The sequence below is a fragment of the Schistocerca piceifrons genome, chromosome 1 (assembly GCF_021461385.2).
Source record: "Schistocerca piceifrons isolate TAMUIC-IGC-003096 chromosome 1, iqSchPice1.1, whole genome shotgun sequence".
Classification (NCBI taxonomy): Eukaryota; Metazoa; Arthropoda; class Insecta; order Orthoptera; family Acrididae; genus Schistocerca; species Schistocerca piceifrons.
Window position 1 is genome coordinate 512,671,987 of NC_060138.1, and position 26,956 is coordinate 512,698,942.

The following is a 26,956-nucleotide window of genomic DNA, read 5'->3' on the forward strand; positions in this document are numbered from 1 at the left end:
TAGTACTGTGGAACGAAGAGGTTGGCACAGGAAAGGAAGTTGCGATGGTCCACATCAAACCAGTCAGATCACTGTTGATCGTCAGGGTGCGACAACGTATAGCTTCTTTTGTAATATTTTTGCTTTATGGTTTTGTAATATTTTTATACAAAAACAAATATTATTAGTAATTGAACTAACACCGTCTATATGTGGAATCTGTCTTTTGGTTTTAATATAATTGCTGAATTTATTTTAGAATTTAAGGACACCATTGTTACTTTATGTAAAGCTACTACATTTTATTTTTAAATAATTTTTGAAAAATGTAGTATACAAATGATAGTAATAAAGAGTGCGCTAGTTACTATCGATGTCACATAACGAGATTAGCCACGTAGAAATATAAGCAGGATGCTCAGTTTAGCTGTTACCTCTAATGTGAATGTGGAACCATAAGCGATTTTATTTACGATGAGTCATCATTACTGGAATATCATTGGTATGGAAATGTACAGTTTACAACCTGATATTTTTGTGCCTGATCCATTCATGTAGCAATGAAAATATTGATTTGCGATAAACACATTACAAATTTACGATTGGTGTTGCCCTTCCTCATGTTTTGGACAAATAATTAAATATCGAGTTATGTTCTAATGAGAAGTCACACTGAAATAAAAATACGAGGTGTGACAATAAATTAATGAGACTTGTTTTCTTTGCAAGATGTAGCAACCCTGCAGGCTTGCGTAGGCACAATATCTTTGACCTTGGTCTATAAGCTGCTTCTAGTCCAAGCGGCACAACGATGCAACTGCTCAGCCGTGAGTTGTGCGGTAATAAGTTAACACATATTTGTGTCCCTCGTCATGGGAATGGAACCGCATAATATTGCGCAATGACATGAAATTTCTTTTTGCGTTAAATTGGGTGAATACACGACGACAATTTACGGTAAGCCTCAGAAGGCTTTTGGAGAGGAGGTTATGTCAAGAGCTCAAGTTTTTCATTGGCATAAAATGTTTAGTGAAGGCAGAACGAATGTTGAAAATGAAGACCGCAGTGGACGATCATCAACCTCACGGACAGATGTCAACTTGACCAGGGTGCGCGACCTCGTACAATCTGATCGAAGATTATCCATGAAAATGATTGCAGAGAAACTGAACATGAATCGAGAAACCGTTCGTCTAATAATTAATGAAGATCTTAGTATGATAAATATTTGTGCAAAAATGGTTCCCAAAAATCTCACACCACAACAGCGAGAAACACGGATAAATGTGGAAGCCAATCTGTTAGAGGAAACGGAAATCAATCCAGAATTGTTGAGCTGTGATATCACAGGTGATGAGAGTTGGTTTTTTCAGTACGATCCGGAGACAAAACGCCAAAGTTCGCAATGGTGCTCAAAGCGATCACCCAGACCAAGAAAAGCTCGCATGTCAAAGTTAAAAGTGAAATGCATGCTTGTGTGCTTCTTTGATTCCGAGGGAACTGTTCATAAAGAGTGGGTGCCTCCTGGACAAACAGTTAACCAATATTACTACAAAGAAATTTTAGAAAGACTTCATAAAAGAGTTCTTCCATGTCCTTGCCAACATTGCTGATAATTGTATTCTGTACCACGATGATGCACCATCCCATACTGCTCTGTCAGTACAGCAATTTTTAACCTCAAAACAAATTTCAGTACTACGACAGCCTCCTTACTCACCAGATATCGATCCGTGCGAGTTATTTCTATTTACAAGAGTCAAAACGGCGGTCAAGGATTTTCAAACAACACAAGCTGTCCAAAAAGCTGTGACGAGGATCTTGGAGGATATTACAGAAGATGAGTTCCTGAAATGTTACCATCAATTTCAGAAGCGCTGGAAAAAGTGTGTGCAATCAGAAGGGAACTACTTTGAAGGAGACAACACTAAACTTGACTAATATGGTAAGCAATATTTTCTTTTCACATCAGTCTCATTACTTTTTTTGTCGCATCTCGTATAGTGATTGTGTAACATTTTGTGCAGTTTTTTTCCTGCACAGGCTGGTTAACGCATGAAAAGCGCCGCACGGTTACCTGGGCGTGGCGGCCTCCAGCTCTGCGTCCGTGAGGCCGTGGACGAGCTCCAGCACGCGCTCCGGCGGCAGGCTGGTGGGGTAGACGCGCTCTGCCACCGCGTCGCGCACCACGCAGTTGCAGAACGCCGTCGACATGTGCACCAACACCTGCCGACACCAGCGCCGGCACTCAGCGACACTCCGCCACGACACGCTAGCTGCGAACGGCCTGAAGGCAGCCCACTGTCATCAACGTCTAGTGATTGAGGGCAATGAACAGCAGAAACGGATATTTCAGTCGAACTGTTCGACTTTCCAAGGAGCCCAGCGTTATTTCGCGTATTTGTGTCAGTATGTTCGCATTCGGGAATGCCAGTATTGAAATAGCTGTCTAGCTATTCTGGAAACATCCCCCAGGCTGTGGCTAAGCCATGTCTCCGCTATATCCTTTCTTTCAGGAGTGCTAGTTCTGCAGGGTTCGCAGGAGAGCTTCTGTAAAGTTTGGAAGGTAGGAGACGAGATACTGGCAGAAGTAAAGCTGTGAGGACGGGACGTGAGTCGTGCTTGTGTAGCTCAGTTGGTAGAGCACTTGCCCGCGAAAGGCAAAGGTCCCGAGTTCGAGTCTCGGTCCGGCACACAGTTTTAATCTGGCAGGAAGTTTCAGCTGTCTAGCTGTCTGGCTATCTGGCTGTTTTTCTGCGAATTACCTGTATCGCTCAAGGGATATGTCTGAATGGTTCCTTTGCAAAGGACACGACCGATTTTCTTCCTCAACCCTCTCTAATCCGATATCATGCTTCACCTCTAGTGACGCTGACGGTATGGTAAAAAAAACCCTAATTTTTTGATCTTCCTTCCAACTGACAGCTTCTTGGTTCCTAGTTCATCTTCGTAAATCTATAGTGTAAGGCAGGGATGTAGTCTTTCGCCTCTGCATCGAAGAAGCAATGACAGAAATTAAAGAAAGGTCAACAGTGGCCATACAATTCAAGGTGAAATGGTAACAACGATAAGATCTGCTGATGAGATTGCTATTCTAAGTGAAATTGGAGCACAATTACACGACCTGTTGAATAGAATGAAAAAAAAAAAATGGTTCAAATGGCTCTGAGCACTATGGGACTCAACATCTGAGGTCATCAGTCCCCTAGAACCCAGAACTACTTAAACCTAACTAACCTAAGGACATCACACACATCCATGCCCGAAGCAGGATTCGAACCTGCGACCGTAGCAGTCACGCGGTTCCAGACTGAAGCGCCTAGAACCGCTCGGCCACCACGGCCGGCTGAATGGAAAGAACAGTCTCTTGAGTCCAGAAAGTAAATCGAAGATAGTCGAAAGTAATGAGAAGTAGCAGAAAAGAGAATAGCGAGCAATTTAACACGGAATTGGGGCGGAACGCGAAGTACACGAAGTTAACGAATTCGAAGGGACGATACAAAAAGCAGACTAGCACTGGCATAAATGGCATTCCTGGTCAGGAGAAGTCCACTAGTATCAAACATAGCCCTTAATTTGAGGAAGAAACTTCTGAGAACGTGCGTTGGGAACACAGCATTGTATTGTACTGACTTATGGACTGTGGAGAAACTGGAAGAGAACAGAATAGAAGCGTTTGAGATGTGGTGCTCCACAACGAAGTTGGAAATTTGCTGAACTGACAAGGTAAAGAATGAAGAGGTTCTCTTCAGAGTAGGCGAAGAAAGGAGCATATGGAAACTCTAACAAGAAGAAAGGACAGGATAATAGGATATGTATTAAGACTTCAGGGATAACTCCCATCGCACTAGAGGGTGCTGAAGAGTGTAAAAACTATAGAGGAAGAGACTGGAATATATTCAGCAAATAATTGAGGAGGTATGTTGCAAGTGCTACTCTGAGATGAAAAGTTGATACAGGAGAGGACTTCGTGGTGTGCCGAATCAAACCAGTCAGAAGACTGACGAGTCAACTGTTAGCTCTTTATAGTACTGATACATGGAAACATGTATTCAGGATTAGTCCCCCATTCTCATCTCCAGGAGGCGACTGCCAAGCAGGAGGAGACCCATGAGAAAAAGACTGAATAAGCAACGGTAGGGTAGGATTCTACTGCTCAAAGTGTGGAACGTGCGAAGTTTGAACATGGTAGGAAATTTAGAAATTTTGAAAAAGGTAATGCAAATGCCCAATCTAGATATAGTGGGGACAGTGAAATCAACTGAAAGAAGGCACGGATTTCTGATCAAACTAATACGGGGTCAATAACAGGAGCAGAAAATGGGATGATGGGAGGAGAGCAGAGAGTGAGGTGCTGCGAACAGTTCAGTGATAGGGTTGTTCCGATCAGAATTGACAGCAATGCAAGCCGACAACGGTATTTCACTTATGTATGTCGACATCACAAGCAGGAGATGAAGGGACAGATAAAGCATATGAGGTTATTCAAAAAGTAATTCAGTATGTAAAGGCAGGAGAAAATTTAATAATAATGGGGAATTAAAACACGGTAGTATGGGAAACAATAGAAGTAAGAGTTACATGAGAATACTGGCTCGGTACTTAGAGTGAGGGAAGAGGAAGACCGAGGTCTGCAATAAATTTCAACTAGTTATAGCGAATACACTGTTTAAGAATCACAAGAGGAGGAGGTACACTTAGAAAAGGCGCAGAGAGATGGTACGATTGCAGCCGGATTACATGATGGTCAGACAGAGATTCAGAAACGAGATACCAGATTGCAATATGTACCTATAACGGATATAGACACGGATCACAATGATGAAGACCAGTGAAGTTTACGAGAATCGTTCAGAATGATGAATATGGGAAGAAGTTGGATGCTGAACTACTGAAGAATGATGGGTTGCGTTTGAAGTTATCTAAGTAGGTTGAGCCCAGCCTGCATAGGTAGGAATGATCATCAAAATAAAATAAGAGAAATCAGAGCTCGAACAGAAAGGTTTAGGTGTTCGTTTTTCCCGCGCTATCTTCGGGAGTGGAATGGTAGAGAGATAGTATGATTGTGGTTCGATGAACCCTGTGCCAAGCACTTAAATGTGAATTGCAGAGTAATCATGTAGATGTAGATGTAGATGTAAGATTGTAGATACTGCGATCATGAATTCCACAATAGCAAGTTCATTTTAAGAGGAATGGACATCTACATCAAAGGAAATCACAGAAATTGGAGAAATACAGATGCAAGAAAGGTAACTGTGAAGAAACCTTGGGTAACATAAGTATTTCAATTCATCGAGAAAAAAAACAAGTAAAAATGTTCATGGGAAGAGAGGATTTCACCAGTATAAGACAGGAATGAAACAGGGATTAGAGGGACGCCAATGAGAAACGGCTGCAGGAAAAATGTGAAGAAACAATAATAGAAACGGTGGTCTGAACGATGAGCTCAGCATATACAGAAGTCAGAACAACCTTAGGTCAAATTAGAAGCAAACATGTTAATATTAAGGGTGCAGGAGGAATTCTGCCGTTAAGCAGAGGGGACAGACCGGAGAGATGGAACAAAAGTTTTGTATCACCTCTTTATATTTTAATTCATGGTACAGAAAAAATAATTTTGTGGATAACGCTTATATATTCACTTCGAATGTATCCAGACCAACAATAAAAAAAATATCAATTGTTTAGTGGCAACAGCACCTGCTTCCGACGGGGGTTTTTCACTGGACACCAGAGCAACGTTAACAGGTGATGGAGCAGGTAGACTTGATGTCGTCGTGATATAAAGTCTATATGACCATCAAGTCAGCTGTGGTCCAATTTGTCCCACTCTTCAATAGCGATTCTGCGGAAGTAGTGGACAGGTCATGGTCATTGCGGCTTCAAAAATAGCTGTTTTCAATGGAATTGGTTTCATGTCCAGGGAACAGGAAAGGCACTCTGTTCTAGCACGCTGAAGGCACATGTTCACGAGAATAGTACAAAGAGCACGCGAATTACCCATCAAGATAAAATTTTCAGCAAAAGTTGGCGATACGGTCCCACTATTGGTTGCAGTATCTCGTCCCTGTACTGTAGAGCAGAGTGATTTCTGTCAGTAATCACGGAGGTGTACGGTGGCCCCATGTAATGCTACCCAGAACATCATTTCACCACCATCTTTTTGCACATTTCGGCCACGGTGCTGGAGGCGTTCGATATTACCAGATTGTCTCCAAACACGTTGTCTGTGATTATTAGGTACAAACATATCCGATCTTCGTCCACGAACTCCCGACGCGAAACCTGGAGGGTTTCTCGCCCATTTGAAACGGTGTCCACGAATTTGTGGTGTACGACATCGTCCTCTTCATGGATATCGGGAATGGAGACTCGCAACACGAAATAGTCCCCCAATATTTTGATGCGGTACATGAACTCTTGCAACCTCTTCGAAGAATTCAGTCCTAGAGCACTCACCCCCGATTTCATTTAGATATCTATCATTCTTTGCACCAGTCTAACTTGGTAGCATGTGTGGGGCAAGTCCCCAACGTAACTTGTCAATTGGAACCGATTCCAAGTCCGCACCAAATCACTTCGTCTTTGGTGCACACGTCGAGTAACTTCTATGGTTGATAGGCTTTCTGGACGTAACGTGATGATGGGAACCTGATCATTGGTCGCAACTGTCCTTTGTGGCATGAATGTTAACTCACTGTTCCACAGAGCTTCTAATGCGTCCCTGCTGGTGCTTTACGTTCATCTGAGATGCTGCAATCCAGACGAGGCGGTATTCTAACCATAGGTAGCGCTCGTGGTAAATGAGTACGTTTACAAACCACGTAAGTGTCGACCTTCCGATCGGCACAGAAACATACAATAGCAACACACCTAAAGTAAATATCAAGGTGAAGCAACATTTTTGTTGGGTCTAGTTCCTTAGCGCTGCAACTCGACCACTTGTGTTATGTTCATAGGACGAATGTCATTGCCCCTCCGTACTGCTAGGGCATGGGGAGCTGAGAAACTGAGACGTAGCCCAGTCAAAGCGACCGAACGAACTGGTGGCAAGTGCTTCGGTGGTTAACACCATGTGTTCTGAGGGGGAGTGGGGGGCGGGATGGGGAGCTCTGCCCTGAGATAAGGACAAAAGGTGGCACCATGTGCTTTTATTGTATATTAGTTATTTACGTCTTATCTGGTCACTGCATTTGAGATGGCTTCAATAGTTATTCCAATATCACTAAGCTGACGATTCTCCATGTAGTGTCCTGCGGTCGGCAGGAAAGAACTAACACTCAATTTGAACACATTTTATTATAATTAAAGAAAAACGCCTTCTTGGCATACACCACTCTTGTGTTGGAAATCCAGATACGGAAACAAGACAGTGGAAGAAAATACTGACCAAAATGTACTCCACAAAATACAACATGCTACTACAATGCTACGACGAGTGAATACAATTCTAGGGCAGGTGTAAGTACTGGCTGGAGCTGTTCCTAGCGGATGGTAAACACTGCCGGTCTGAAGATCTAGGCGTGCTTATAAAGCCAGGTCGGCGGAGTGCTACATGAGTTATAGGAGTTCTGATTGGTGGAACACTGTCACATGTTGTTGGCGAAGTAGTTCCATGATTATTTGGAAAGTCGTTTACTGTTTCTGTCGGCGCTCCTGGAAGGGGGTCAGCAACCCAACTTGCATGTCGGTTGTGCTGGCCCTCTAACCACAAGGGGCCGCTACGACACTCCAAACTGATTTTTTTAATCTTAAACTGCCCTTCCGGAAGTTAACGGTGGAGTATTTCTGTAAACACACAGAAGATTGTGGCATAGGATCCTAGCAGGTTGTCCTTGATTGTACAGTGACTAAATTAACACTTGAACACTTTTTAATACACACGCAGAAATTTTTTGAAACCTCGTCCATACAGACCTTCATTAAAATTTCACGAATTCCAATTAAAACTAAGAGCTGTTGCCGGGAGAGAAGTTCCTGGCGAATATTCAAGTGTCAAATGGCCTGTGTTTTATCTCACGAGTGTGAGTATACCTGTTTCTAGGTCCCTCACGAAGGAAAAACTGATAGTATCGGCAAATAATCAGTCTTCTGCATGTCAATCTAGCGCATGGACCGTGTTTTACGTCAGAAGTTTTTTTCTTTATTCCAAACAGGTCTTTTTCACATACAGTCAGCAAAGGTGCTCATATCACTTTCTCACATTTTTATAATAAGATTTATTCGTTCGTTGATGTCTATGACCACACAATGGGATCAAAAGTAGCCTGACACTTTTAGCGGGCATTAACATGCAGTGTTCCCACCCTTGGCTTTTATGATGGCTTGAATCCTGCTAGAGACACTTTAAATGAGTTGTTGATGCCTACAGGAACGTCAGCCCAGTCTTCCTCGAGAGCCGAAACTGGAGAAGGTAGTGACGTTGGACGTTGTAGTTCGGAGAAAAATCGACTTTCTCTCTCATCCTACATGTTTTCTATTGTGTTCAAGTCCGGACTCTGGTCAGGCAAGCACATTTCAGGAATATTATTCTACTCAAACAGTTGCCTGACAAATGGTGCTCTATGACAGGGTCCATTGTCATGCTGATACAATCATCGCTTCTAAATTGTTTCCCTACTCTGCGTTACACCTGGTACTATACGACGTCTGTATATGTTTTCGCATTTATCATTTGCTTAAGCACAATAAGAGGACCACACCCTAAGGCCTGTATTACAAATGGTTCAAATGGCTCTGAGCACTATGGGACTTAACATCTGTGGTCATCAGTCCCCTAGAACTTAGAACTACTTAAACCTAACTAACCTAAGGACATCACACACATCCATGCCCGAGGCAGGATTCGAACCTGCGACCGTAGCAGTCACGCGGTTCCGGACTGAGCGCCTAGAATCGCTAGACCACCGCGGCCGGCAAACCTGTATTACAGTATCAAGTAACATTGACGATGAAATTTGATGAAATATTAATGATATTCCTTTGACAAAGATCTTTTACATGGCGCAGAAAGGGGTATTACAGTATCATCAAACTTTTCGTCATAGTTCCTTCAGAATCGCTGTCATGTAGTAACAGAAGAACCGTAGGATATCAACCGAGAAATTGTTATTTTTAGTGCTGCCAGTTTTACAGTTTGCAGTCACTGCATGGGGCAGTGAATTTTTCAGTACTAATATTAAATGTGATTGATCCTATACGAATGTGGAATGTGATTAAACTAATATGTCACTTCCTGCCAATGTCAAAATATACCGAGAAACAGAATTAGAGGTTCGCTTTTCCGAAGCACCATAATCCCCCCTCCCCCCTCCAAAAGGGGTGCTTAATTTTGAAATTTCGCTCAAAGGTACGTACAATCTCCCTCTGGTGCAAAAGCATGACCTCCTGCTACATCACACTCGGGCTCGACGACGCATCAAGAAGCAATGTCGACACAGCTCAGAAGTTCATGTGAAGATGTCACATTGGCACCAAATTTCATCACAATTCTGCCAAACGTCACCGTAGACGTGTCACGGAATGGAAAGGTCATCGCAGCCACTCTTATCCACATTTCACTCCTTCTTTTGAAGTCTCTGCAACGGCGGTCAGAGCCACGATGCCCAGTGTTGAAATCACGTGGTTTCTTATGAGTGGGCGAGGAAAACATTTCAGACACACCGCCTCTCAGAATCTAAACTAGAAGGTCTCAGGAGGTGATACAAAAGGGAGTCAATGAAACCACTCATTTCCTTGGGACGTTGATTCCCACATTTTTCGACCGCTTCAAACCTTCTCGACGGACATCATGGGGCGCCAGCCACAGAGAAAGCGTGTAATGGAGTGCGACCGAAATGTTTGCTGTTATGTACAGGTTGTAACCACTACGACGCATTCAGAACCATTCGATGAAATCTGAAGATGATCCTAAACAGTGAAGGGTTCTTACACTTTTTCAGTCGTCTTGATTCACTCCCTCCTGTTCAGTGACCACGGAGGGGTGTGACATTGACACATGCGTGAATAAAACGACAAACGGTCCTCTACGACTCCCTGATTCGGCAAAACCCTCGCTGGCAACTGCCACCTTTATTGAGAATTATAAAAATCCATCTCTACAGGCAGAACCTGTGACGTCATCCTAGGTGCTTGGCGATCGGCAACATCTTTGAGACCGTCCGATTCCGATGGCCAACTATCAGGCGCAAGGGCAACAATGTAGCCAGCAGGTGCCTGGTACTGTCTGTATAGGTACGATTTTAAAATTCTCAATAAAGGTCGGCGAGTACCAGCGGGAACTTCGCCGAACTGGGGGTCTCAGAGGGACCCTTTGCCGTTTCAGTGACAAATGTGTCAATGTCACTTTCCCCCACGATCACGCCACAAGTGAACGGAAAATAGGAGTGCTGAAGAAGGATAAGCGTCCTCAGCTGCTTCGGATCACCCTCAAATTTCGTCGGATGGTTTTCAACGATCCCTAGTGGTTCCAACCCGTACACCACAGCAAAAATCGCGCTGCGCTCAAAATGGGTGCGATTACGTTCGATGAGGATACTGCCCCACACACAGTGTCCTTAGAGTAACGCTGAAACGCCCGAGAGTGGCAGCAATGTCACAGGTTGAGAAGAACGTCTTCCTATTGCTCACCATTCTGCGAACTGACGTTTTCAGTCAGGAAGTGTGTAGCAATCAACGCCTAAGGGAAATGGGTTGTTGCATTGCCGCCCTTTATGTCATCCCTGAGGTCTTTTTGTGCCGATTCTCAGCCAGGGTGTGTCTGGAATGTTTTCGTCAGCCACACATATCAAAACCGCGTACTTTCAATTCTGGGCGTGAAATGTCGGTACGAGGAGGTGTCACGAGTTTCTGATCGTATGATGCGTCCACAGTGGCGTTGGGCAGAACTGTAATGAAATGTCGTACCAATGTGACATAAACTCGTCTTACACGTCGCATGAACTTCTCTTAGCTGCGGCCTTTTTTTCGCACGTGCTGTTTGAAACGGTCTCGAACCCGAGGGTTACCTCGCAGGGCGCCATGCTTTTGCTCCGTTACAAAGACATGGTTGTACGCATATTTGAGCGAAATTTCAAACTTAAGGGTTGTAATGGGTAGTTTTGAAAAAGTGACCTTTTAATTCTGTTGCGCAGTATATAATAATAAAATCTGAGTGCAGTGAAATGTATAGAGTTGAAAGTAGCCAAGTCCTAATCATATAATCGAAAACCCTTTAACATGAGTAATGAACTGTAACGTGATACGTTTCAGATCAAAAGGAACTGATTATGTGTAAATCTGTGTGATTGTCAAGTATTTTCTCGTTCTTTATGCCAATTGTAGTTGGTTTCGTGAATTTCTTCACGGATTTAAACTTATTTTAATACATTCAAAACTAGGCACGATTTTTACATTTCTGGCTATTACCTGCTGTTTATCCCTATGAAAGACCTTCTGGTGGCGTCCTTCTATGCCTTGAGTCTATCAAGTTTCTCTTTCGTAGCTGTAACATACAGTATAGTAATGTAGCATGTCTTACTGTGACATTTTCTTCTGTATGTGCTTCTCTTTGCCTACAACCAGCACATGTTCCATCACATTTAGCACAAAACTCATTTCCTATTCACTTTCAAAAAATACTGTTGCATCATTAATTATCGTATTGTGCTAATTTTCAGTATTTGCCAAAAACCATATTCCTTTATACCTTTATATGTGAACAAATAAACATCAGTGGTCAGAAACTCTTAAGAAAATATCTGAGACCTCTTGGAACCCCTCTAATGCGTAACGAAGGCAGACGCAAAATAAACATTAAGCAAACACACGAGTGCAAATCCTCTACTACAATGTTGGAAATAGATAGTGTTACACCACGAACTCGTGACCAAACGCACTCAGTATTTCCATGCCTAAGGGGTTCGTTGATTAAAATTTCATTTTTATGCGAACTTATTTGAAGCACAGAAAAGAGCAGTAATTACAAATAAAATACAGTGTGCGAACTAGACGGCAACTGAATGTGTCTAATCCTGCTGGAACTTCTCAGGTGGAGGTCGCAACATAGCATGCCCAGAGGACGTTCGCGTATAGCTTTCATAACTTTCCGGACTTTGAGAAAGATTGAGATTTTGGCGTGATCAGACCGACAGTTTATACAGATTGCAGAAGGAGAGGTGGCAAGATGGAGTCAGGAAAACAGTGTGGCAAGAAGAGGATGCGCGAATCGTTTCAAAAGAAACAGTACGAGGACGAGAACTGTTGTACTGTCTCTGACAGATAGACGTACGGCAACAGCTGGAACATGGACGAAGGTATTACCATCAGCATAAATTGTCGGGAACGGACTACTGGAAGCTGGATTGGAATCTCGAGTTGCCACGTATTGTTTATCGCTGCGAACAGAGATATCGATGGTGGTGAAGATCCATATTGAAATAGGGCATTGAATAGCATTCGCTGGTGTTCAGCGAAGAGTCTCACTGCTGTTTGTGGAGTTCAGACCGTCATAAGGTGTCCATACACGAGCTGGTGAAAGGTCACTGGAAATAGCCATTCTTGAGACCCATGCCCCTCGAACTGCTGCGATGTGACAGGAGAGATTTAGTAGTTATGGTATAGCTGGAAAGCTGAATGCTCGCCAGTATGTAACAAGAACAGTAAATCTGTTGTCATGTTCTTCGTGACTGGAGAACGAGGTGAAACATTCAGACAGGATAGTGCAAAACCCCGCACTGCAGTTGGCAAATAAAAGCTTGAGAAATGTGTGCCCAGCCTCTGGTTCGTCACCCATAGAGGGTGAATGGGATGCAATGTGAAGGTTCAAAAATGGCTCTGAGCACTATGGGACTTAGTATCTGAGGTCATCAGCCCCCTAGAATTTAGAACTACTTAAACCTAACTAACCTAAGGACATCACACACATCCATGCCCGAGGCAGGATTCGAACCTGCGACCGTAGCGGTTGCGTGGTTCCAGACTGAAGCGCCTAGAACCGCTCGGCCACACAGGCCGGCTGCAATGTGAAGGCAATACTTTCATATCAGCCTCCAGCCAGCACTCTTCATAAAATGACCCAGCGTGCGTTTCAGGCATGGCCAGAAACTAATCAAGATGACATTCGGAGGCTTTTTTCTGCACGTCATCGTAATGAATAAAAGTGTCAATACGCAAACGCCGTTTGAATAAGTTAACATCAAATGTTAGCAACGTGACGCGACTCTTCTTCCCACAGACATCAATGTCAAAATTTCCTGCCAGGCAATCCTAGACGTCGACTCCTGTTCCATTGATGGTCTGCATAAATGTGACATGAAAAACAAGGAACAGTTTTGTCACTTCGTACCGTAAATTCAGTTTGCATCTACCCCTATGCGACAGGTATTCGCTCTCAGAAAATATGCTTTCGGATTGTCTGAAAATTTCTGTAATCGAGAATCCTACTTTAACATATATTTTAGCCGTAACGAAAAATCAAATAATTACCAACATTTCCCTTCATAAGCCAGTTTACGTAATGGATATTTCTTACATTAGGCTTTTTCTGTGTAACTTCATTCTTCCAGTAATCTTGACTTTTTGGTTCCATCTGCACACCTACGAAAGGGGGCAAACCACATTGGGAGGTTCAGAAAATCCGATTTTTTTATTGCATTAATCGTTAGCTTTACCATCAGAGAATACGCTGTCAAAATTTCAAAGCGAAATTAGAATTCGTATAGATTTTATGAGCATAGAACGGAGTGCACATCGGGTACAGGCTCGAGAGCGGATAGAGATAAATTACTGGGGAGATGTGTAGGTGGCCACACACAAAATGCGAGTGAGAAATTCCTTTATTTGGCGATTAACTCCTAAACACTTGGACTCCTTGGTTCAAGAATCATAAAAGAAGGTTGTATACCTGGAAGAATCCTGGAGATACTAAAAGCTATCAGATAGATTATATAAGGGTAAGACAGAGATTTAGGAACCAGGTTTTAAATTGTAAGACATTTCCAGGTGCAGATGTGGACTCTGAGCACAATCTACTGGTTATGAACTGCAGATTGAAATTGAAGAAACTGCAAAAAGGTGGGAATTTAAGGAGATGGGACCTGGATAAACTGAAAGAACCAGAGGTTGTACAGAGTTTCAGGGAGAGCATAAGGGAACAATTGACAGGAATGGGGGAAAGAAATACAGTAGAAGAAGAATGGGTAGCTCTGAGGGATGAAGTAGTGAATGCAGCAGACGATCAAGTAGGTAAAAAGACGAGGGCTAATAGAAATCCTTGGGTAACAGAAGAAATATTGAATTTAACTGATGAAAGGAGAAAATATAAAAATGCAGTAAATGAAGCAGGCAAAAAGGAATACAAACGTCTCAAAAATGAGATCGACAGGAAGTGCAAAATGGCTAAGCAGGGATGGCTAGAGGACAAATGTAAGGATGTAGAGGCTTATCTCACTAGGGGTAAGATAGATACTGCCTACAGGAAAATTAAAGAGACCTTTGGAGAGAAGAGAACCACTTGTATGAATATCAAGAGCTCAGATGGCAACCCAGTTCTAAGCAAAGAAGGGAAGGTAGAAAGGTGGAAGGAGTATATAGAGGGTTTATACAAGGGCGATGTACTTGAGGACAATATAATGGAAATGGAATTAGATTAGGAAATGAGACACTTAAAGTAGTAAAGGAGTTTTACTATTTGGGGAGCAAAATAACTGATGATGGTCGAAGTAGAGAGGATATAAAACGTAGACTGGCAATGGCAAGGAAATCGTTTCTGAAGAAGAGAAATTTATTAACATCAAGTATAGATTTAAGTGTCAGGAAGTCGTTTCTGAAAGTATTTGTATGGAGTGTAGCCATGTATGGAAGTGAAACATGGACGATAACTAGTTTGGACAAGAAGAGAATAGAAGCTTTCGAAATGTGGTGCTACAGAAGAATGCTGAAGATATGGTGGGTAGATCACGTAACTAATGAGGAAGTATTGAATAGGATTGCGGAGAAGAGAAGTTTGTGACACAACTTGACTAGAAGAAGGGATCGGTTGGTAGGACATGTTTTGAGGCATCAAGGGATCACAAATTTAGCATTGGAGGGCAGCGTGGAGGGTAAAAATCGTAGAGGGAGACCAAGAGATGAATACACTAAGCAGATTCAGAAGGATGCAGGTTGCAGTAGGTACTGGGAGATGAAGAAACTTGCACAGGATAGAGTAGCATGGAGAGCTGCATCAAACCAGTCTCAGGACTGAAGACCACAACAACAACAACTTGGACTCCAGACTTAAAGTCGTTGAATTGGCATCATATTTAGCAGCGGGCTTATTCAATGAAGGAAATTCATCCCTTCTGATAGTCATGAACGTGGCAGGAATTCAATTATGCCGATCAAATGGATAACCAGTGCGTGAGTCGGCAGTATCGATGTAGTTCATTGGAATCGAAGGAAGGTCGAAAATCTCGGAAAGCGCTGCTGCAAGGGCGAAATTAAGTCTATGAGGAAGAAGTGGGATTATTATATGGTGCTGGAATCGCAGATTAAACGGTAAGCATTTTAAATTATTGTTAACTCCCTTGAATTTCTAGTTTTGGAGAATTTATTTTTCAAACGCGTTTATCTCGAAATGACTTTTCTCACATTTGCGTGCAATCTAACTCAAAAAGTATAGAACCGATCATTATGAAAATTGATAGTATCATTCTTTATAAAATTACTAATTATATGAACCAACTTGGGAGATTGTTCACAAAATTACCAATTATATGAACCAGCTTGTGAGAAGCTATCTTAATTTTTAGGGTATTTTTCTTTGGATAATTAGAGAAAAAAATCATGAAAATCGAAGTAAACTGTTCCAACGGCTGCAAAATTTTTAATTTTCATTATTTTCACTTGCATTGAGTTTCATATTATTATTATGTCATCAAAACGCCATCACAACCCTTTAAAGTAGATAACTAATTTGTGACATATCCATCACTGAAGTGTTGCGTCCAAGGTCTAAAAACATCAAGTAGGCCTACCTTTGTATGAGGTATATTTTTGAAGTGGATGGTATTATAAACCATCGATTTTCACCGTGAAATTATACTAAATGGCATCAAATACTTAACAACTGCACCCCGCAAGCCAACATTCCTCTGTTTTGTTATGTCCACATACAACAACATGTATTTGTGCACACACTATTCAGCAGATGAAGTCTGTCTACATATTGTTAATGTCACATGTTTCTATTATTTCAGTAGAGTGCACGGGCTAATAGTAATATTTTCTTTAGGAGTCTAAATATATAGAGCTCTCTGTTCACAGCTGTACATTTCTATATGCAAAATGATGATGGAAGCCAGCTAGAACCAACTTTTGCACCAGAATTATACCCTACAACTGCAACAGCATTTTATGTAAGTGTTCCTTATTCTAGTATTTCAAACACCTGCGTGTGGGCTTGGACATTTACTAAAACTTCTCACTGGCAATTGTGGTATGCATTATGTTCCGTATTTTTACAAAGCTTTGGACATGCAGTCACAATGTGTAGCTGTTATGTAACATCAGTCCTATTTTGGCAAGAATGGGAATGGCCACTTAGGGATTGTTTTGTGTCCTTGTGTGAAAGGAAACAAGTAATCTTACGCAAATTGCAAATTACAGTTCAGAATACAAGCAGTCACGAAACACGAGCACATGCAAGAGGACATACGCTATCTAACATTTTGTTTTATAGACTTCCTTTAGTCATTTTAATGAAAACACAGACTTAAATTGCAGGTATTATGGAGCAATGTAAGACACCATCTGCTGATGAACTACAGTGTGGTAATCACTCGCTACATCATGCACGTGATGTTGCGATGAAATGTTTGTCAGAGGAAAAGTCATATGCACATATATTCGTATATTGTAAATGTGTGATGTAACTATTATATGAGCTTTCAAGTAATAATACAGCTTCCTCTGTTACTACCACATTACTACAATGGTATGGTTCAACTGAAATATTTTAATCACAATTGTTCCAACATATTTAAGTCAGTTCTTTAATTAAATAGTTGTTTATAGGGCTTGAATTGAAGGATAATAGTTTTTTCCATTTTATACCAGGTGTTAAAGTATCTTACAAATATTTCACTTCAGTCAGTTTTTAAAACGTTATCCACACTGTATATGCTGCCATTTCAACACAACTTCTCCATTATTTAGGAACTGAAAATCGTCATTGCTCATCTCAGAGTAGTTAGAGGATAGAAAGAGTTTCTTCTTTCCAAGTCCTACAAGTACTGCTAAACCATACGTGTGTCTACATTTTTTTTCTCCAATCACTACAAAATTTTGCATGGTGGTAGAGCTAAAAGTCTTCTGATAGACTTCAGGCAACCAATCTTAATATCAAGGGTGTTCACAGTATGCAAAGAATGGTTGCTTTCTTTAAACATACAATACATTTCCACATATGCTACCATGCATTGCTCCAGCAAAATTTTATACTCTCTCTCTCTCTCTCTCTCTCTCTCTCTCGCTCGCTCTTTATAGGCTCATGTTTAAAATTTTTGCCTAATAAATTGCACACTGCACTTCTGTTATGCTGTTTGCAGATTTGAAGCATGTGACAGTTATTTTCAAGGAAATAAAACTCAAAAGAACTTCGACAATTCACTCAGGGAAAGAAACGTACTAATCCCACAAATGCTATTAGCAAGCAAGGAAATTCTTAGCATCTAATAAATGTAATGCGATATTCACAATCATTTCCTTTAATCATTCCAGAAACTCATTCTAGGTGGCATGTCACCATATACTACTGCACTCTAACAAGACACTAACAAATTTAGCATTCCTTTCATAGAGCAGATAGAAATACCCATGCCAGACAACAAACTTTTCAATACTATTAAAACATTAACAGTAAATGTAGAACAATGATGCAGGAAAGCAGAATATAAATGTACAATAACAGGGGTTCCATAATAGTATCTTGAAGTTTATAAGAAACCAAGTAAAAGGGCTGGATTCATGGAAGCAAATTAAGTGACGGTGATTTTGTCCATATTTCCAAATACTAGGGAGTATTCGAGAAATCATAACTACCAAACTAGTTGGCCAAGATGCTCACAGGATCCAAGGTGCAGTGGACAAATCCAAAAATATACACTTTTAAAGGATAGCAGAAGTAACATAGTATCTGCAAGTTTCTAGACTGGGACTTACAGAGAAGCAGCATTGTGAGATGGCGTAGGAATAAGGTACAGCTTTGTTGTCAGATTTATACCATAAAACTTTGGATTATTTTAGCATGCATGATAGGCACTGCATCATACATGGCAGAGGCAATCTTCTAGAAGGCTCTAGCATGTGGCAACAATGGAATTAAAATGTGTGATGTAGCTTGCATGGACCAGGATACAGCTTATGCTACAAATGAGGATGAAGCAGAAAGCCATACAGGACATTGAATTTTAGCTGATAAACCTAAGCAAATATGTGGGAGAGGACACTGGCAGTGAGCAGGAAGTAGCAGCACTCATCATTGATAAAACAATTCATGCCAAACTTAAATTAGGCACTGGAATGAAGTTTTTTTCAACATTTTATGAATGCCACTTGAGCACTGAAGAAGATAAAGACCCAAGATGATTTAAGAATGCACATCTGATCGTTATTACCAGGCACTTGATGCATCCTGAAGCTGAAAACAATAAGTTAAACTAAAATTTCATGGGCTCTGCTGATCTCAGAAGTCATCTGGTGGAATTACTCCATTTATAATTATCACACTGACAGGAATGATTTAGGGTATTTAGGATTATTAACATGAAGAGCAACAGCTATAACCTAAACAGTAGAAAATACCAAAAAAGCACAAGAAAAAATAAAGTGAAGAGACAGAACCAGGTGTTGGAGCATGCAGTTATTGGGAAAATACTATATTTTAAACCATTTAGGCATGGAATGGGATTTATATATTAAGGGAGAAAAACAGCCATACACCAGTCAGAAAGTTTTAGCAGTGCCACCATCTGTCTTACATGCCAATAATTTCCACCCTTTGATTTAAGTAGATGGGATTGGGGATATACAACGACTTGCTAAACATTAAAACACCAAACTGTTAACTACATATAGTGGATGCCAACGTTGTACAATTACTGTGCAGGATATACACTACAGATGATTTAAATACATAATAAAACAATTTGTATGATAAAGCAAGACACATGCAAACATTAGTATCCTTAAAACAGAAATAAGAGTGACAAGTGAGGAAATTAAATGTGGGGTAGATGGTTTCACAGGATCCTTGTTAGATTTTTCATAGATATAACATTTGTGACCAATCCTGAAATGTTATGCATATTCAACTAATAAAGGTATTAATGATTACTACAGTTTTTTGAAAGTGCACTACTCTAGTGAATTCACACCAATTGTGAAATGATTTTGCAACACAGTTTATATTGTGCCATGACTGGACAGGACAGTTTAATTTCCAGCCTGCTTGTCAGGTGTCATGGACTGTGCGGCTGGTCCTGGCGGAGGTTCGAGTCCTCCCTCGGGCATGGTCGTTTGTGTGTTTGTCCTTAGGATGATATAGGTTGAGTAGTGTGTAAGCTTAGGGACTGATGACCTTAGCAGTTAAGTCCCATAAGATTTCACACACATTTGAACATTTTTTTTGTCAGATGGCACCAAGATTGGAGATGCCAGCTTACTGCTACAGACAGTGTACAGAGCAGGAAAGCAACCATGGATAGTGTCATCAGTGTCAATAAGCAAGCAAGCACAGTTTTTGTTGACAGCAGACCAATTGAAACTTAAGGGTCAGTGCCAGGGAACACAATTGGCAGCTTCTGGCTGACAACACTCTTAGTGCAGAGTGAATGCATTAAAGCTGTGAGTCCAGAGTGCTTGGATCCTGAGTATAGAGGTCAAAAGTTAGCACCTGGGAAGATTGGATGGCTGCTGGCTGACAGCAGAATGATAGCAGCACTGAATGCACTGGGAGTGTACTGTCTGACATTTTGGTTCCACAGGATTCTGTTGCTGGAGTCTTGCTGCGAGCAGTGGACCAGCTGAAGATTTGAGCCAATGCTGCAGGGAGCTGCTGGCTGACAGCAACTGATAATGACATTGAGTCCACAAAGAACAAGTTGTTCAGTGTTGTCTTGGTTCTGAGAAGAGTGTCCAAAGTCTGTTGGAGAATAGTACAATAGCTTGTGTCTGTGGAACTGGGTGACTGATAACATTATAGAGGTCCGAAGGCAAGGAAGACAAGTGAGCTGGTAAAGTCTTGGAACCTGGCTGTGCATTCCTAGCTGTTTGGATAGAGTACAGACAGCAACAAGCTTCCTAAGGTCAAGTGCAAATTTGTTTATGTTTCCCAGTTGCACAGCCCACAGTGCTGACAAGAAGTAAAGGAGACATTGTTGCTACAGAGCTTACATGGGCAGCTATTCTTTATCAATTGACCATTTACTTATCTTGCTACAACTGACTTGCATACAATTGGTTCTGTGTGGACAGCTAAATGTGACAGCTGTGCTATTAATGCAGGTTATGGCAAATATCAAACAATGGTGTGCAAAGGATAGGACCGGAAAATAACAGGCAACCAACACAAACTAGAGTACAATTTCAATGGATTCTGTGGTCTATGGTATAGTATTTATTCTGTCATTTTTATACCATTTGATCATTTGTTCATTTCATTATTTATTTTAACTAGCATATGTGGATCCACATCCATTGGTTTGGCCCCGAGAAATGTAACTATTTGGTATCACTTGTAATGTTCTTCCACCCTCAAGATTTTGTTCTATTCATTGCATATTTTAACTGACTTTAGTTTAAGTTACAATGAAGAGTTAAGATCACTCTAATATTTCTTTATTGACCAGTTTTGGCTTATGTAAAAGCCATCTTCACAAGTTTTGACCCCCTATGGCTGGTGCTGGTGGCTCCATGGTTGCCTCATAAAAATTGTTCTAGTTATCTGCATTGATTTAGCAAGCATATGTAGGCTTTGTAGGCTTTAAGCTTTTAAACATGGCGACGCTTCAGCAGTGGTGGACAGTATTGGAAAATATCTGCCAACGAGTTGCAGAATTAATAAACCCTTAGTTCTGTAACGTGATTGGCTGTTAGTATCTAATCCTATCATTTGTACACTTTTGTTTGATATTTGCCATAAGCTTTTCACTAAAGAAGGATTTGGCTATATTCATCATATCAATGGTAGGAAATGGAAACCTCTTAACTCCACTTTGTTAAATTTTACAAGAGAAGTGAAAACTGATATATATATAAACAAAGATGATGTGACTTACCAAACGAAAGCGCTGGCAGGTCGATAGACACACAAACAAACACAAACATACACACAAAATTCAAGCTTTCGCAACCAACAGTTGCTTCGTCAGGAAAGAGGGAAGGAGAGGGAAAGACGAAAGGATGTGTGTTTTAAGGGAGAGGGTAAGGAGTCATTCCAATCCCGGGAGCGGAAAGACTTACCTTAGGGGGAAAAACGGACAGGTATACACTGGCACACACACCCATATCCATCCGCACATACACAGACACAAGCAGACATTTGTAAAGCCTTTACAAAGCCTTTACAAAGCCTTTGCCTTTACATACACAGACACAAGCAGACATTTGTAAAGCCTTTACAAAGCCTTTACAAAGCCTTTGCCTTTACAAATGTCTGCTTGTGTCTGTGTATGTGCGGATGGATATGGGTGTGTGCACGAGTGTATACCTGTTCTTTTTTCCCCCTAAGGGATTGGAATGACTCCTTACCCTCTCCCTTAAAACCCACATCCTTTCATCTTTCCCTCTCCTTCCCTCTTTCCTGATGCTGTGACTTACCAAACGAGAAAGCACTGGTAGATAGACACAATAAAAAACACACAAACACACACACAAATTTCAAGCTTTAGCAACCCAAGGTTGCTTCATCATATATATAGTTACAGGCAGATTAGATAAGTCTATGTACTCTCAAATTTCTGTTTGATTGTGAAGTACTTGTTACTCAAATTAAGAGAGCTTCACAGAAAATGGAGTTACGTGATTTCCATTGCCTATCATCTTATTGATTATTTAAAAGATTTGCTACTGAGGTTTTACCATTATTTTGCACATTCTAATTGTTAATATTGGAATTGTTTTGGTCATTGTGCTGTTAATAAACTTATTCTGATGAGTAAGGTAAGTGACTTCACAATCCCTAGCTACTTCCACTCCACAGCCTATTGTGATATGCTATTATCAGCATACCACAGTGATATATTGATTGACACTATGTATTCTTTCCCATTGTTGAAATGCCAAACACAATAATATATCTTACAGTGACTGTTCAGAATCAGACAGTTTGTAATTTAATGTTGGAACGAGACTGACATCTTATTAAGTTTCACGCTGAAATTTTAATATGCCTACACTTTAAGCAGTTTGGAAGCAAGGTATAAAAAAAATATACAAAGTGAACAGTATACCAATTTACAGAGGAAACGTGATGTGCTAACTCAGAAGAACTTTGACTTTCTTAAATTGATAGACTTGAAACCATGTAATGACACCACTCTAAACAAGCAGCGGCCTATGATGAGTAGTGCAGTCCTTTTGCTTAGGCACTGTTTAATAACAACAATGTGATCAGTATTCTCATTCACCACTGTGCTGCATTAACAATTCTATGCAACATTTTCCTATACCTTGAACGAAAGTTTGTAAAAATTTATGGGTCCACCACAACAACACCACACCCATAGTGCACTTGCATTTTAGTTTCAGGAAATACAGTTCAAACTGTATGGAGTTGAAATCTGTCTTATGAGAAACTACATTAACCCTTAAAGCATACTCGGGCATGGATGTGTGTGATGTCCTTAGGTTAGTTCAGTTTAAGTAGTTATAAGTTCTAAGGGACTCATGACCTCAGCAGTTAAGTCCCATAGTGCTCAGAGCCATTTGAACCATTTTGAACCTTAAAGCATAAGCTTCTCAATTAAAATCTTAACTGACTGGCTTATAAAATGCAGACCAGTTTGTGAAGAAAGTGGATCCAAAGCAAAAAAATGAATAATGTGCTTTAGGGTCTGTATACTACTTAAACTAATAATGGCATAATTTTGAAGATTCAAAGCATGTTCACATGAATGTCAAACAGAAACAAATTTTGGTTTGAAGTGTAATGGTCAGCAAGCCTATGTTTAAGGACTGAATGATCCCAAAGATAAGATTGTGATCAAGAAACGTCTGTGGAAGATAAGTAACCAAGAGGAATTGGTAAAAGTGATTACAGGTATTGGAGGTAGGTGTCCTATTTCCTTTAAGCTTCTGTCCCTAGAAACGGTCTGAATCCCCATTAGTGCTGACCACCACCCAGCACATACACAGAAGTTAAACAGCAGTTCAGTTAGAAGCTCAATAACTTCACACACTAAGTGTGGGGACCATTTGTAGTGTATGCCAATTTTGCATGCCTTCCTGTACCTACAACAAGTTGTGATGGTGACCCTACTGCCCCAAATACAACCCCCACAGAACAAGAAATACCATTTTCTTCACTATATCAGGTTTTCTGTTCATGCCATAATTATATTAAATCCTATGAAAGAGACAATACAGGAATGAGGTTGCTCTCTCAGCTTAAAGCTCTTGAAGACAAAGTCAGTGAGATCTATGATGCCGTGATTTCCAAGGCTGTCATGCAAGACATTTAATAAATACATGCTGAATGTGAAGTGTCATTAGTGGTCTGTCATTAGGCAATAATGACAAAGAAACCACCAATGGATCCCTTATTTACCTGGTAAATTTCATGGTGCAATGCAAAATGAATGCAGCCTGAATTACAAGGTCCCACATCACATGCCCTCGTTTTTCCACAATTTAAATGGTTATGATGCTTACTTCATTATTGAACTCTTGACTGGTTTTCATGTAGCTAATGACCGAATTGGTGTTATACCTGAGAGAAAGCAGAAATATTCCAGTTTTGAGGAGGAAAACCAAGCGTATAACATTGTTTCCTAGGTTCATTAAGATTTATGCAGGCGCCACTTCAGAAACTCATTATGGTGTGCAGCTAGTGAGAGGACCATATCACCTTCACATAAAGTTCCAGTTAATTACAAATGGGACCTTCCCATACAGTTTCGCATTTGGAGTGGATATTCTGCAAAACATCACTGCCAAAATACTCGTATGTCTGCATTCTCCAGTAAACTTTCAGGCAACGCCATAAGGAATGCAGAATATGAGCACACACGGTGTGTTTGGCAGAAATTTAATATCTCTAACACGTGAATATCCGAGGCTCTACATGGACATGGAGATATGCCCCCTTGTAATTGTATGCAAATAATTCCAGAGTGTATGCCTAGAAACATTGTTGTTGTTGTTGTGGTCTTCAGTCCTGAGACTGGTTTGATGCAGCACTCCATGCTACTCTATCCTGTGCAAGCTTCTTCATCTCCCAGTACCTACTGCAACCTACATCCTTCTGAATTTGCTTAGTTTATTCATCTCTTGGTCTCCCCCTACGATTTTTACCCTCCACGCTGCCCTCCAATACTAAATTGGTGATCCCTTGATGCCTCAGAACATGTCCTATCAACCGATCCCTTCTTCTGAACAAGTTGTGCCAGAAACTTCTCTTCTCCCCAATCCTATTCAATACTTCCACATTAGTTATGTGATCTACCCATCTAATCTTCAGCATTCTTCTGTAGCACCACATTTCGAAAGCTTCTATTCTCTTCTTGTCCAAACTATTTACCGTCCAGGTTTCACTTCCATACATGGCTACACTCCATACAAATACTTTCAGAAATGACTTCCTGACACTTAAATCTATGCTCGATGTTAACAAATTTCTCTTCTTCAGAAACGCTTTCCTTGCCATTGCCAGTCTACATTTTATATCCTCTCTACTTCGACCATCATCAGTTATTTTGCTCCCCAACTAGCAAAACTCCTTTACTACTTTAAGTGTCTCATTTCCTAATCTAATTCCCTCAACATCACCCGACTTAATTCGACTACATTCCATTATCCTCGTTTTGCTTTTGTTGATGTTCATCTTATATCCTCCCTTCAAGACACTATCCATTCCGTTCAACTACTCTTCCAAGTCCTTTGCTGTCTCTGACAGAATTACAATGTCATCAGCGAACCTCAAAGTTTTTATTTCTTCTCCATGGATTTTAATACCTACTCCGAATTTTTCTTTTGTTTCCTTCACTGCTTGCTCAAGATACAGGTTGAATAACATCGGGGAGAGGCTACAACCCTGTCTTACTCCCTTCCCAACCACTGCTTCCCTTTCATGTCCCTCGACTCTTATAACTGCCAACTGGTTTCTGTACAAATTGTAAATAGCCTTTCGCTCCCTGTATTTTACCCCTGCCACCTTTAGAATGTGAAAGAGAGTATTCCAGTCAACATTGTCAAAAGCTTTCTCTAAGTCTACAAATGCTAGAAACGTAGGTTTGCCTTTCCTTAATCTTTCTTCTAAGATAAGCCGTAAGGTCAGTATTGCCTCACGTGTTCCAGTATTTCTACGGAATCCAAACTGATCTTCCCCGAGGTCGGCTTCTACTAGTTTTTCCATTCGTCTGCAAAGAATTCGTGTTAGTATTTTGCAGCTGTGGCTTATTAAACTGATTGTTCGGTACTTTTCACATCTGTCAACACCTGCTTTCTTTGGGATTGGAATTATTATATTCTTCATGAAGTCTGAGGGTATTTCGCCTGTTTCATACATCTTGCTCACCAGATGGTAGAGTTTTGTCTGGACTGGCTCTCCCAAGGCTGGAATGTTGTCTACTCCGGGGGCCTTCTTTCGACTCAGGTCTTTCAGTGCTCTGTCAAACTCTTCACGCAGTATCGTATCTCCCATTTCATCTTCATCTACATCCTCTTCCAATTCCATAATATTGTCCTCAAGTACATCGCCCTTGTATAGACCCTCTATATACTCCTTCCACCTTTCTGCTTTCCCTTCTTTGCTTAGAACTGGGTTTCCATCTGAGCTCTTGATGTTCATACAAGTGGTTCTCTTCTCTCCAAAGGTCTCTTTAATTTTCCTGTAGGCAGTATCTATCTTACCCCTAGTGAGATAAGCCTCTACATCCTTACATTTGTCCTCTAGCCATCCCTGCTTAGCCATTTTGCACTTCCTGTCGATCTCATTTTTGAGACGTTTGTATTCCTTTTTGCCTGCTTCAATTACTGCATTTTTATATTTTCTCCTTTCATCAGTTAAATTCAATATTTCTTCTGTTACCCAAGGATTTCTATTAGCCCTCGTCTTTTTACCTACTTGATCGTCTGCTGCATTCACTACTTCATCCCTCAGAGCTACCCATTCTTCTTCTACTGTATTTCTTTCCCCCATTCCTGTCAATTGTTCCCTTATGCTCTCCCTGAAACTCTGTACAACCTCTGGTTCTTTCAGTTTATCCAGGTCCCATCTCCTTAAATTCCCACCTTTTTCCAGTTTCTTCAGTTTTAATCTACAGGTCATAACCAATAGATTGTGGTCAGAATCCATATTTGCCCTTGGAAATGTCTTACAATTTAAAACCTGGTTCCTAAATCTCTGTCTTACCATTATATAATCTATCTGATACCTTTTAGTATCTCCAGGGTTCTTCCATGTATACAACCTTCTATCATGATTCTTAAACCAAGTGTTAGCTATGATTAAGTTGTGCTCTGTGCAAAATTCTACCAGCCGGCTTCCTCTTTCATTTCTTAGCCCCAATCCATATTCACCTACTACGTTTCCTTCTCTCCCTTTTCCTACACTCGAATTCCAGTCACCCATGACTATTAAATTTTCGTCTCCCTTCACTATCTGAATAATTTCTTTTATTTCATCATACATTCCTTCAATTTCTTCGTCATCTGCAGAGCTAGTTGGCATATAAACTTGTACTACTGTAGTAGGTGCGGGGTTCGTATCTATCTTGGCCACAATAATGCGTTCACT

The 26,956-nt window shown here is 40.9% G+C and overlaps 1 protein-coding gene across 1 annotated transcript in view; it reads right to left on the minus strand.

The window, feature by feature from the left end:
• LOC124743033 (putative fatty acyl-CoA reductase CG5065) overlaps positions 1 to 26,956 on the minus strand; it is a 126,074-nt gene that overhangs the window by 52,546 nt on the left and 46,572 nt on the right. Inside the window, exon 4 of the mRNA XM_047248836.1 lies at positions 2,057 to 2,205. Coding sequence (XP_047104792.1) covers positions 2,057 to 2,205 — 149 coding nt within the window. The remainder of the gene's footprint in view (positions 1 to 2,056; positions 2,206 to 26,956) is intronic.